This window comes from Mesoplodon bidens (genome assembly GCF_964165515.1).
Source record: "Mesoplodon bidens genome assembly, chromosome: 1".
In the NCBI taxonomy this organism is placed as follows: domain Eukaryota; kingdom Metazoa; phylum Chordata; class Mammalia; order Artiodactyla; family Ziphiidae; genus Mesoplodon; species Mesoplodon bidens.
In genome coordinates this window covers 162,790,827-162,804,341 of record NC_138176.1, presented here as the reverse complement: position 1 = coordinate 162,804,341, position 13,515 = coordinate 162,790,827, and the positions used below count along the sequence as shown (strand labels likewise).

General features: G+C 54.3%; 1 protein-coding gene across 1 annotated transcript in view; it reads left to right on the top strand.

Moving 5' to 3' along the window:
• Positions 1–13,124, top strand: part of TSPAN14 (tetraspanin 14) — a 57,001-nt gene extending 43,877 nt beyond the window's left edge. Inside the window, exons 3-9 of the mRNA XM_081244717.1 lie at positions 717–767; positions 2,756–2,902; positions 4,647–4,817; positions 6,819–6,944; positions 8,255–8,299; positions 10,100–10,219; positions 11,333–13,124. Coding sequence (XP_081100843.1) covers positions 717–767; positions 2,756–2,902; positions 4,647–4,817; positions 6,819–6,944; positions 8,255–8,299; positions 10,100–10,219; positions 11,333–11,404 — 732 coding nt within the window. The 3' untranslated portion in view covers positions 11,405–13,124. The remainder of the gene's footprint in view (positions 1–716; positions 768–2,755; positions 2,903–4,646; positions 4,818–6,818; positions 6,945–8,254; positions 8,300–10,099; positions 10,220–11,332) is intronic.
• The last annotated feature ends 391 nt before the right edge of the window (positions 13,125–13,515 follow it).

Genomic DNA, 13,515 nt, shown 5'->3' with positions numbered 1-13,515 from the left:
GGGGCACTGCTTTTCTGGGGTGAGCACTTGGCTTGGTGCAGGCTTCTTTTAATTCAGTAACATAACCAGGCATTTCCTGAGCACAGGCATGCCCTGCAGTGCAGAGTGTAGGTACCATGGTGAGGAGCCTGAGCCTCGCCAGCAGATGGCCTGGGCGGCTGCTTGTCTGTGCTTGGAGTCTGTCTCCGGGGCTGGAGGCCCGAGGCGGGCGGCACAGGGGGTGCTGTGTCCTATGCAGGGCTTCACCTGCACTGGGAGCCCGTGAAGGCTCCTGGGGCAGCCATCATAAGGGGTGATGTCTTCTTACACACCAGATAGTGCATTGAAATGAGTAGGGGGCTTGTGGAATGGGGAAGAAATGGGGTGTGGCCTGATGTCTCTAACTCCATAGTCTCTCCTGGACAGAGTCTGCTCCGAGATCTTTGTCTCTGCTCTCCAGAGCATGGGGCCAGCTGGGGTTGAAGGAATTTGTCCCAATGGTCAGGGAAGATAGGTGTGGGTTATCTGAAGAGCCTCACCGTCCTGTTGTTCTGGTGTAGAGTCCCTGGGACCAAGGGGTCTGCCTTGCCCTTGCTCTGCCCAGCCTGGACACGAGCCAGGAACACCCCCTGACTAGCAGTGTGGTCCCTCCTCTGAGAAGCATGTTCATGGAGCTGGTTTCTGACCTAACTTTCTCTCTCTCTCTCTCTCTCTCTCTTCCCCTTGCGCCTGCTCAGTTGGCTGGAGTTGTCTTCCTTGGTGTGGGACTATGGGCGTGGAGCGAAAAGGTAGGTGTGACTGTCACTAGGACCCTGAGCATCAGTCCGCCAGGTTTGTTCAGCTTTAACTGTCCCTTCCTCCAAACTCCTCCCTGACGAGCCTCTCTTGTGCAGGGTAATGGTTTGTAGTCATTAATCTTTACAGAGCCGGCTCTGGGAAGTTACTGAACTTATGATGAAAACTCCTGGGGTCCTGCTGCTGGCCCTGTTTCCCTGTGGTAGGGTCGCTGCTAGAGGTCAAGGTTGGGCTGGTTGGGATTTTGAGCCCTGTGAGTGTGGGGAGCCCCCTCTCCTGGTCCTAGAAGCCCTGAGTCACCCTAGGGCATGTCTACAGCTGTGTCCAGGGCAGGCCTGGGGCTACCTTCTGGAATGGACCCTGTCTGTGCCTCTGGGAGCCAGCAGGACCCTGAACACAGTTGTGTTGATTCCTGAAGCTCTTGTTCTCGTCCACGGGAAGGACCCCTGAGTCAAGGAGCAGGGCTCTGGGATGTGCCCCCTGGGCGCCCTGTAGGCACCTTTGAATCTCCTTGCCCAGCCTGTGGAGGAGAGGGGAGGAGAGAAGACCAGGCTGTTATTGTCTGGAAGGACAAGGGGCAGTTGGAAGTCCAAGGAGGGGACTAGACCAGGTGTGGGCAGGGTGGAGCTTTGGTGCCACATTTTGCTCTGCAGGTAGGTGGGTGCTGGGGAAGTAGAGAGCCCAGGCTGGAAACAGTGGGAGCTAAAGCTTCCTCTTGAGTCTCAGGCCCAGGGCCCTCAGTTCCTTCAGTGGAATCTCTTTCTGCTTTCAGGAGGAGGAGACAGGAGCGCTTAGGTCTGTGGGCTTTTTGCCATGGCCTTAGGAACTGGATAAGGTCTGCCTTTGGGTTTGGGCCCCTTTAAGAGCTTGTAGTGCAATGTCCCTTTGCCCTAGTGACCAAGAAGCTGGTGCAAACCATGACTCGTGGTGCCACCGTGTGACCGCCTCTGGAACAGCAGCATCTCAGCCAACGGAGCCCTGAGCCTAGGCCTGGCTACCCTGGCTCCCTGATTCTAGCTGGGTGTCTGGTCCGGCTGCTCTTTTCTCCGTCCTCCTTTGAATCTTGTAGAACTGCTCTGTCCATTTCAGTTGCCATTAGCCAGATGTGACTAATTATATCTAAATTAACTTAAATGAAATACAAATTAAAATTCAGTTCTTTAGTTCCACCAGGCCACATTTCAAGTGCTCAACAGCACATGTGACCAGGGGCTACCATTGTGAACAGTGCAGATATAGAACATGTGCATCATCACAAAAAGTTAGTGGGTGGCACTGCCTTCGCCTGTCCTTGGCGGGTGTGCTGTTCACAGGCGTGTTCATGTTGAAGCTGTTTTCATCTCAGGATAGTGGGGTGCTCCATGAATTGAATGCAAAGTCAGCTACCAGATGGCCAGAGGCCAGAGCCCTGGGGTGCCTTGACCACGGACCACAGGGCCCCTCAGGGCCTCTTCCACCCCAAACCTGGCGTCAGTACCCTGCAGACTACAAAAGAAGTGTGGGGTCTGCCTGGGAGGCGGTCACAGCCTAGATGGAGACCGGGAACGGGAGAGTGGCTGGGGGCTGACGTAGGCAAAGATCTACTGGGCAGAGGGGCCTCTAAGGGGGCAGGTGGGGAGGGGCCGTGCCATGCCATGGCTTTTTTTTTTTTTGCGGTACGCGGGCCTCTCACTGTTGTGGCCTCTCCCGTTGCGGAGCACAGGCTCCGGACGCGCAGGCTCAGCAGCCATGGCTCACGGGCCTAGCCGCTCCGCAGCATGTGGGATCTTCCGGGACCAGGGCACGAACCCGTGTCCCCTGCATCGGCAGGCGGACTCCCAACCACTGTGCCACCAGGGAAGCCCCATGCCGTGGCTTTTAATGACAAGACTGAGCCTTGGAAGGCAGGTCCCTGTCCTCATTTAGGTCCGGACACAGCCCCCCAGGGCACCCTCGACTCTCTTTGAAGCTGATGTTACCCTGCTTTCTCTGCCTCTTTCAGGGGGTGCTGTCCGACCTCACCAAAGTGACCCGGATGCATGGCATTGACCCTGTGGTTCTGGTGCTGATGGTGGGCGTGGTGATGTTCACGCTGGGTTTCGCTGGCTGTGTGGGGGCCCTGCGGGAGAACATCTGCCTGCTCAACTTTGTGAGTGGCCCCAGACACGTGGGTGGGAGGAGATGGGGAGGTAGGGGTATGGGCTCTGCCGGGCAGGCCTAGCCCTTATCTGGGGGGTGAGTAGCAGCTCTTACGAGCCTCCCCCAGGATCTGGCAGTGGGGGGAGGAGGCAGCCCTTGGTGCCCTGCTGCCCAACGAAAGGTAAGATTTCAGGGAACAGTCAGATGAACCAGATCCTCATCTCTGGAGAGGTTGGGCCCCTCTGGATTTTATCTCCTAGTGGGCAGAGTCAGCTGCTCCCTGGCCTGCTCTCCTCCCCTTCCCTTGCCTTTCATCTCCCTTCAGAAGTTCCAGTTGTTTGTTTGCTACTCACCTTTGCCCTTCCTGGCTAAGATCAAAAGATGTCAATAATGTTAGGAAATCTTTTCCCTCCTCCAGGGTGTGTGAATGTGTTGGCTGTGCAATGCAGCATCCTTAATTTCCTGGCAGAACTTCGAGTTACTAAGAGTTTAGTTTTATACTTAGGTACACATTCATTTTGAAATACATTCAGCTAAAATTAAATAGCTGATGGGGAAAACACATATTTGTGTTTTGCACTATATTTTTTGTTGAATTTATTAGATCAAGCCTTTTTTTCTGGGCTTCATTTAGAAAGCAAAACACATGGGCTTTTTCTCTTTTTTTTTTTCTCTTAAAGACTATGTTTGGTTACCTTGCTTCTCTATGAATGGAGATTACATTCTGGAGGGCCTTATGCGTGTGTATGTTTGTACATGTGCATGTCTTTTTTTTTTTTTTTTTTTGCGGTACGCAGGCCTCTCACTGTTGTGGCCTCTCCCGTTGCGGAGCACAGGCTTGGGATGCGCAGGCTCAGCGGTCATGGCTCACCGGCCCAGCCGCTCCGTGGCTTGTGGGATCTTCCTGGACCGGGGCACGAACTCGTGTCCCCTGCATCAGCAGGCGGACTGTCAACCACTGCACCACCAGGGAAGCCCACATGTGCATGTCTTATTTTGAGATATTGCTGGTTGTTGCATAGCTGCTTATGGCCAGTGATAACGGCTGTGATAACTTGAGCTCTACAGGCTGGAGCCCTGCCTTGATGGGAGGGAGTGTAGACCTGTGACTGCAGTGGCCTGTACAGAATTCCACCACTATTGTGGCCAGGGACAGCTGTGCTTCTGCAGAGGTTTTTATGCAGTTGACTATCATATACACACATACAGAGTAGGTACTGATAAGGTTAGCAACTCCAGAATTGTAAAGAGCCCTGCCAGGGAACTCAGATGTCCTGTATCTAAAGTATGTAACCTGAGTGAACCTCAGCTTCCTTATCCCTAAAGCAGGAGTAACAGGTTTCTAGCAACTGGGATGGTTGTATGTGCGAGGAGAGTGGTCAGATAGTGTGTCTGGAGCACAGTCTGCCCTGAAGGAGCTGATACCTGGTGGGGTAGGATAGCCATTTGTTCCCACGATGGAGTTTCCTTGGAGTGGGGGCTACTTCATAGGAGATGGTTGGTACATTGTCTTGGAGCTTTCTCATACTTTCACTCATCTGATTCTTACCAACAACGCAGCAGTGTGAGTAGGGATGAGTTGCCCAGAGTACCCAGCTAATAACGTGGGATTCCCCAGACTCCACCGTGGGTCTCTTGGGTGCCGAGCTCGTGCTTTTTGCAGCAGGCAGAGGTTCTGGCTCGGACAAGGATGCGCGTCCAGCTGGGAGGCCAGAGGTATAGTGACTTCTGCTCCTGTGCTTGTCCCCCTGCAGTTCTGCAGTGCCATCGTGCTCATCTTTTTCCTGGAGCTGGCCGTGGCCGTGCTGGCCTTCCTGTTCCAGGACTGGGTGAGGGACCGGTTCCGGGAGTTCTTCGAGAGCAACATCAGATCCTACCGGGATGACATTGACCTGCAGAACCTCATCGACTCCCTTCAGAAAGCTGTAAGCACCACCTTCTCCCTGATAGAGCTTGGCTTTCCTGGCTTCAGTCTGTGTGCATGGCTCGGGGGCCAGGCTGGTGGGGAACACTGGGCCTTCCCTCCTCAGCTCTGCCCACAGCCAGGAGGCCAGGGGAGGTGCTACCCCCCGACTCTGGTCAGGTTAGCTTTGTCTGCTTGTGGTTGCTGGCGGGCCAGGCTTGCTCTCAGGGTGCCCTCCCCCATCTGCTTTGGGCAGGCAGTCCAGCTGCACCCACGGCCACCCTACCCTCTCCCCCCGCAGGGCCCGGATCTCTCCAGCCCTGGCCACGCAGGCGGCTGCAGTCTCCTAGGTGCTGTGTGTGCTGAGGGGTAGAGCCGGGCGCGTGACTCCCCGTCTGAGGCTATTCTTGTCCCCTTCCTCCTCGGGACCTTTTCCCCTTCCTGTTTGGGAGGGCAGAGCTGCCTGGAGGAAGGTTCTTCAGATGGAGAGGAATGTGACCTCCCTGGACTCTGTTCCTGGGGGTTTGTCTAAGCAGTCCCAGGCTGTGGCCTTTTCTCTGTCAGGCCTTTGTCCCCCTTGTGTGTGGCTGTACCTGGAGGCTGGGACCACTGCTGTCCCCCATCCCTGCCACCCCTGTGCCCCCCGCACCCGCCCCAGGAGAAACCCACTCCCCACCATGCCAGCCTGTGCAAGGTTGTTGTTTGATCTGTGCTCTGCCAGAAAACCTAACTTCCTCAGGAACTTTTTATATGGAACCCTTTTGTTCTGAGGAGAAAATAGAAGAGCATTAAAAATAACTATGATCTGTTCTCCTTATTAACCAGAACTCGTTTACCCCTTATTTCGTGTATTGTAGGATCCCGCAAAACCCATTTATGTGATCAGAGATCCTTCCTGTGTTGTTAGATCCTCCCTCTGTTGTTGTTAGATCTCTTCCGTGTTTGTCTGCGGAAGTCCGCATCCCACCCTCTTCTGACATCACTGCCTCCTGTGCCTTTTCCTTTTCTGTTCAAGGCTGCCATTCTCTCTTCACTTCCACATAACCTTGGGCTTGCTGGTGTCAAGGATGCCAGGGTGGTTCCTCTCTGCACTGGCCTCAAAGACATTGTGGTTTTCTCCACTGCCTTCCTCTCCTTTTAAAAAATACCTTTCCTTAGAGATATTCAGTAAATGATGGAGCTTCCTCATGGTAAAATATCAGGTAGTCGTTAGAGCACCTGGAACCACAGAGGACGGGGGCAGGGGAGGCGGGATTTTTACCTTAGGAATGAAACTGAAGCCAAAATCCTGGTTGTGGGCCTGTGATTACGGCCATAACCGTGACAGCTGTAAGGGCAAGTGTGAAAACGACATCTGCTCTCGGATTGGGACGCCACTGACGTCACAGTGCTGCTTTCACTGTGTTTGGTTTTACGATTTTTTAGACAAATGGAGTTTTTCTTTGCTGCTTCAGCAGATAGTGGGGGGTTCTGGGAAGGGAGGGTGGAGACCCCGGGTCAGGGACAGAGTTTTGATTGCGTTACCTTTCACCCCAGTCATAACTCTCCTTGGGAGTAGACTTCAGCAGCTGTTTCCTGTAAAGAGGCACGAAAGGTGACTGGGGCCAGCTTGGACCTTTCCTGGGGAGGAAAGCACACTGCCCACAAAGAGGTGTTCTCTCGGGGGGCAGTAGAGGACCACATCAGAAGGAGAGCGAGAAGCCTGTTCTCCCGGGTTGGGGGTCAGTTGGGGAGGAAGGGAAAGTTCCAGGGTGAGGAGGGAGTGGAGCTGACTCCAAGGGCACTGCCGAGCCGGCCTGGTGTGTTGGGCCCAGACAGGACCTGGACACAGTTTCCTTCTTAAAGGTCCACTCGGGTCACCTCGCTCACATCTCGGTGATGGGAGGTCCGTGGGGCAGGCTTCGATTTCTCTGTGTGATACACAGAGGTGCACTGAACCCCATGTCCCTAAGACAGACACCCTACGCCGGGCAACGACAGTCCTGGCTCAGAGCCCCGAGAGTTCTCGGCTTTATGATTGCAGAACCAGTGCTGTGGGGCATATGGCCCTGAAGACTGGGACCTCAATGTCTACTTCAACTGCAGTGGCGCCAGCTACAGCCGTGAGAAGTGTGGGGTGCCCTTCTCCTGTTGTGTGCCCGACCCCGCGGTGAGTCTGCCTGAGCATGGACGGTCCCTCTGGAGCGGAGCAGTTCCTGCCTCCCTGAGGGCTCTGGCTTCTTTTCTGCGGATGGATTGAGTGCCCGGCTCCCCCTCCACTTGCCTTAGGGCTCTTGCAGCTCTGAAATCCTATACCTATAAATTCCATAAGCGTTTTTGCATGGCCCACCCTGGCTCTGGTGTGCTGGGTGAAGCAGGCAAAAAACAGTGGTCCCCCTCCCGTGAGGGGCTCTCACTCAGGGGGGCCTGGACAAGATGCTGTGAATGTAATGAGCCCTGGTCTCCTTTCTCTGGAGAAAACAAACGCTCAGTCCTCCGAAGCCCTGCGCAGTGGCATACATCGCCATCTGGGGGTGGTGCAGAATTCTTTCACTGTTCTTTCTTCTTCACCTGTCTTTATCCCCAGTCCACAGACCACATCCTTGGGTTCCAGAAACTGAGCTCTTGGGTGCCCCCCTGCCACCCTGTCTTTTTGGCTACGCTGCGCATCTTATGGGATCTTAGTTCCCTGACCAGGGATTGAACCCAGCGCCACAGCAGTGAAAGCGCCGAGTCTTAACCAATGGACTGTCAGGGAATTCCCTTGGGTGTCCTTGAAGGAGCACTGAATGTTTGCCCAAACCTAGCCTGAGCGAAAGGGAGCCCCTACGGCCGTCAGTACTGTCTCACTGCCTGGTGCTGGGCCACGGGGCTCTGGGCGCGTTCCCCAGCCCGGGAGGGGCTCAGGTCTGCAGAGGCTGCACAGCAGTGTCTGACATCTCCACCATGACTGTGAAATCTTTAGCAAGTGTAGCTTTTCCCTTCTAGCTCAGGGATTGGCAGACTACGACCCCTGCACCAGGTCTGGCCTGCCGTCTGTTTTTGGATGACTTGTGAGCCATGAATGGTTTCAGCTGTTTTAAGTGGTTGAAAATAAATCAAAAGAAGGATAATATTTTGTGCCAGGTGAAAATCATGAAATTAAAACTTCAGTGTCCATAAATAAAGTTTTATTGAAATACAGCCATACCTGTTCATTTACATATTGTCAATGGCCACGTTCATGCTACAACAGTAGAGTTGGATAGTAGCTACGTAGGTCGTAGGTGGGTTTGAAATATTTACTATCTCGCCCTTCACACAAAAAGTTTGCCAACCTCTGTGCTAGCATGGAAGGTTAGTTGGCAGCATGATGGAAGGGCATGAGCTGTAATGGAATTGGTGCAGGTGTTTGCTGGTGTTTGGTTGTGACTTTTCTAGAGCTTTCTACCACCGGCTTCTGGAGCACAAAAATGACTAATCTTTCTGCTTTTCTTACAGCAAAAAGTTGTGAACACACAGTGTGGCTATGATGTCAGGACTCAGGTGAGAGCACCAATGCATATGACTTTGAATTCTTCAGGTTTATTCTCTAGGGTCCAACTTCCCGATTTAGCACAAGTGCAAATTGGAGTGGGAAAGCCAGGGGAGACTAAGCTCAGAGGTGCCACCTAAGCTGGGAACCAGGCGAGCGGGAGCACACGGCCACGCACACGCCTTCCCTGAGCCGCTGGCAAGACAAGATTCATGGGAACAGTAATGGGTGTGATTTCAAGCTCTGTGAACCACAGTCACAAAATCTAGCAGTTGCTACGTTAGTGGAAAGAAGATGGATGAAAGTTTGGGGGAACAAAGACGACATGTTTAAGAGGCCCTTGGAGTCCCAGGAGGTGTCTGTTATGTAGGGGTTCAGGATGGAGTTCCAGGAGGCACATGGCTTGGTCCAGCCGCCATCATGGAGGTGATGCTGACAGGGAGGGAGATAGGCTCAGGGCAGGAGCAGGGATCAGTCCTCTAAGGGCTTCCTCAGGCCGTAGGGAGTGTGCGCTTGGATGTGAAGAGGCAAGGGCCCACCCCAGTCCTTGCTCTGGTGGCCTCTGGTGATGTGAATGACAGCTGTTCTGAAGGAGAAGGATCTCGGGGAAACTGCAGACACCCCGCTGTTGGCCGTGGACACTAGGGATGTGAACTAGGGATGTGACCCTCCAGGCTGGGAAACCTCAACTCGCTCTACACTGAGCTCCGCTTCCTAGTGATGGGCCTATGTCAGCATCAGCTTCTTCAGTGACCAATTTCCTCTCCACTTGTATCTGCTAGGGATGCTGTAAAAAAGTACCCAGGCCCTGCGGTTAAAATAACAGAGATTTAATTTTCTCATAGTTGTGGAGGTTAGAAGTCTGACGTTAAGGTGTCAGCAGTGTTGGTCCCTTCTGAGGCCCCTCTCCTTGGCTTGGATGGTGCCTCCTCTTCCCTGTGTCCTCACATGGGCTTCCCTCTGTGTCTGTCTGTGTCCTAATCTCTTCTCACGAGGACACCAGTCATATTGGATTAGGACCAACTCCAATGACCTCATTGTAATTTATTTACCTCTTTAAACAGCCTCTCTCCAAATACAGTCACATTCTGAGGTCTTGGGGGTTAAGACTTCAACATAGGAATTTTAGGGGGACATAATTCAGCCCCTAACACTGCTAACGAATGAATGTTCTGTCAGTGTTTCATGGGTGAGGCTGATAGGGGAGGGGGGCCGGGGCTGACTGCTGTGTTCGGGTTGGGTGAGGACGCGGTGTCTGCCGAGGCCACGTCCCTGTGTGCTGACTGAGCCTCCACTAGGGTCGGCTTCAGCCTGTTCCTGCTGGCTCTGCTTCTTGGAGCCAGGCTCACCTGGGCTCGGGGGCACACTCTGAGAAGCCATTGTCCCTTCCCTCTCCTGAGTCAGAAGACGCTGAGCCCTCTTTCCCCAGTTTCTCTCTTTAAGGCACATTTTCCTTCCCTCATCCCCTCCCCTTTCTCCAGATGTGGGCTGTGGAGGTGTGTTGAACAAGCTGACCTTGAAATCTGTGGAGGCCCTAAGAGAAAGGGGTTAAAGGTCACAGCCAGGGAGCCTTTGCTTACACAGGTTATAAAATGTGAACTGCCCGGGGAGGGGCAGAGACCGAGGCAAATAGACGTGTTTCTCCTGGAGAGTTCTGTCTGTCCGTCTGTCCTCAGCACCAGCCTCCCAGATCCCTCGTTCCCCCGTCACACGCCGAGCTTTGCTCTGCCCCCCGCGGGAGCCCTCTGGGGATCCAGGGTGGGGACGGCCTGCGTGTCTTGGGCTCAGGCCGCTGTCCTGTTTCCCTGCAGCTGAAGAGCAAATGGGACGAGTCCATCTTCACAAAAGGCTGCATCCAGGCGCTGGAGGGGTGGCTCCCACGGAACATCTACATCGTGGCCGGCGTCTTCATCGCCATTTCACTGCTGCAGGTTTGCCCCCACTGCCCTTTGTGGCTTCCTCTCCCCTTGTGGCCGCACCTGTTCCTCTGAGCCAGATTTTACACTGGGAAAGATGCTGGTGGCCGAGGGCGCGTGAGGCCCGGGGTGAGTAGGCTGGTTAGTGTCTCTCAGGAGAAGAACTGGTGGGAGAAAGTCAAGAATTCAGTGAATCAGAAAAACCAGGAGTTTTTCCAGTGTTGCCCAGGGCTGGGAGGAGTAGCCGGCAGCCCCCCAGGCAGCCTCGGAGGCAGCTGAGGCTGCTGCTCTGTGGAAAACCCACCATTCAGTAAATGTTCGGCTCTGACCTTGCCTTGAAGAGGGTGACTGGAGTGGACTCGGGGTCACCAGCCATCCACGCACCTTTTTCCTCCTTCACTCAGTGGTTGACTGATCTCAAAGGAAGGCCGAGAGACAGAAGCATCTGGAAAAAGAAAGAAAAAAATTTACTTGCAAAGCAGGCAAGGATCTCTTACTTCAGAAGGCCTGGCCCTTCAGATACCAGCCACAAGAAGGATTTAAAGTGGGGCTGAGGGGAGCAGAATTCCTCAGGTCACCAAGTTCACATTAGTCTGTTCCTGGTAGGAAAACATCAGCCTTCCCACATGATTATCCTGGTCACTGAGGTCGGGGTGTAGCTTCAGACATCAGCATGGCCCAAATCGGGGACAGTCTTGTTTTTATGGTGGAATCCAGGTTTACAGGAAACATTCGAGATTTGGTATTTGGGGAATCAGAACCAGTCAGGGTGACCCTGTCATTTTCCGTTTCACCCCGGGTACAAAGCGAGTCGCGGCCTGTGGTATGCGATGTGTGTGGTCATGTTGCAGGCAGGGCAGAACGTCCGTTTTGCTTCTGTGGTGCCTGCTGTTTGCCCCTTCTAGGCTTTAGGGAAGATCCCGCTGTTTTTTACACAGCAAAGCAGACCCCGGGCTCATTTGTTTTAACTGCGGGTTGGTCTCGTTTGGCACGTGCCCAGTTGCTGCTCTCTGTCCTCAGCCTCTGCGGGTGGGTGTGGAGGTGATGGGAAGTGCAGGGTGCCCTGCCCCACCTCACCCTCTGGGCCCCGATGCTGACGGCCGCTGCCTCTGCTGGCTTTGTTGGCAGATATTTGGCATCTTCCTGGCGAGGACCCTGATCTCGGACATTGAGGCAGTGAAGGCAGGCCACCACTTCTGAGGAGCCACAGGTGGGCGAGCAGAGCTGAGCCATGCCGTGGAGGCCGAAGCCCTTCACCGCCATCAACTTCATGTCCAGAGGGAGAGAAACGGACGCACCCAGCCCGAGCCAGCACCCCGCCTTCAGCATCCGCGTGACATGATCTCTCTGTTTCTGCTTGCTGGTGCTGGAGACCGAGGGGCCCCCTCTCACCTGCACAGACTTGTGACCAGCAGCCCCGCTGGGGTCTGCCTGGAGTCAGAGGGTATGTCTTTAAGTGGGGGAGGTGACTCTGAGGGACAGACCGCTCTGGTGGCTGCACCCTGGCCTCCTCACCGCTCGTGTCATTGGTGCTGGCCTAGGGGGCAGCCACACCTTCTGTGGCCCTCTGAGTGCCAGGGGGGCCCGCAGTGTCTGCACAGGTCGGGGTGTTGGCAGGATCCTCGGCCATGTCAAGTGAAGTAAGCCTGAGCCAGTGCGGGGGCTGGTGCCACGGGAGTGCCTCGTCCATTGTCCCCCGGCGCCCAGGGCGGGAACTGTCTCCAGCCTCAACAGCATTATGCCCTGAGGGCACGAGGGGGCAGTGGGCATGGCTCTCCTGCGGAGTCAGCTCTCCTTTTCCTGAAGTGTGTAAATAGTTTATTTATAGGGCAAGAATGTTCTCACACCACGTCTTCATTTCCTCTGGCATTCTCCTCTCAACAGCCTTACGCGGCGTCTGGGACTGACGCTGGCCCTTTCAGTTCCCTAGAGTGTCCCACGAACCAACTTCAGCAGCTTCTCCATATCACCCCAAGTAACCCAGCTGCACATACATGCTCCCCCTTCGTCTGTGCACCCCCAACATGCATACTCCCACTCCCCACCCGACTTGGCCTCCCTGTCTTCTGGTCTTGGTGCTACTGAAACTGTTACCCGGAACTTGAATCCTGATCCTGACCCTCCCCCACTGCAAGGCCAGGGAGCCCCAGCCAGAGATGGCCAGCTGGGCACCTTTGGCCAGGGCTCCTCTCCAGGCCACGTGCTAAGGGCCGGCTGGCCGGCCTGGCGTTCACCTCTCCCTGGAAAGAGAAGCCCCGTAGCCAGGCTCCTGGGCCGAGCCACAGACCCCAGCCTGCAACTGCGTAGAGGCTCAGACGTTTCGTTGCTCACTTTCATGGTGACCTTCCACCTCCTGACGGGGATAACCGTGGTCACCGTGTCCACCCTTCCTGTCAGGCCTATTGGGGGCTTGCTGTTGGAAATGAAGTCTGTCTTATGTACTGAATAACCCCCAGGCGTAGCTGGGGCGTTCGAGCATCTTTGGCTGGTCTACACTCTAACGCCTCTCTGGATCTTGTACCAGTTCTGTCCTCATCGTTCAGGGATGGAGTGCCCCCTTCACATACTTGCCGAAGTGTACATGCTAATGTGGTATATACTGGTGGGTGTTTGTTGATGATGTTGGTTTTGTTTTGTTTTTTTTACAATTTTCTCTGTAGACTAGGGGAAGAAGAATGCTTGTGTTTTTAGGAAGTGTGATGCTTTTCCTTGACTGCCAAACTCTTTTATGGAATATATCTTTATATTAATGCTGTTGTTGTGATTGTTTTTGTTTTGGGTCCTATCAAGATGGCATTAAGCATCTCAGTGGTAAACTCGGCTGCCAAGGGAAACAGTGGGATCGGGTGTGGGTAGGCGTGACGGAAAGGTAGGTGGTTGGCACAATCTGAAATAAATTTCATCGGGTGATTTTTTTAGATTCTGTGTGCCACTTTCAGTGATTCTTTGTGTGGAGGTTACACCTGGAACAAGCTGGCTTGTGGCTTAGTTATGCCCAGCTGGAAGCATAAGGTAGAACTTTGACTCCATAGGCCCAGAGGAAATGTTATTTTAGGTTATAACTGTATAGCCCCAGGCAGTAAGGTCCAGGCAAAAGAGCTTGGGGACACTGGGTTGGAATTTGGACACTGCCACCGCATTAGCTGTGTGTCTTGGACCTCCTGGCCCATCTGTGGAGGAGGTTAGTGGCAGTGCCAGGTACATCTGACCCAGGCTGCCCTGGGGGAGTCGGTGGCCCCAGGCCCTCACCGCTGGTGTGTGGGCACCAACAGCTCCTGCTGTCCCATCTATTCACGTGGACCTGGTGGCTG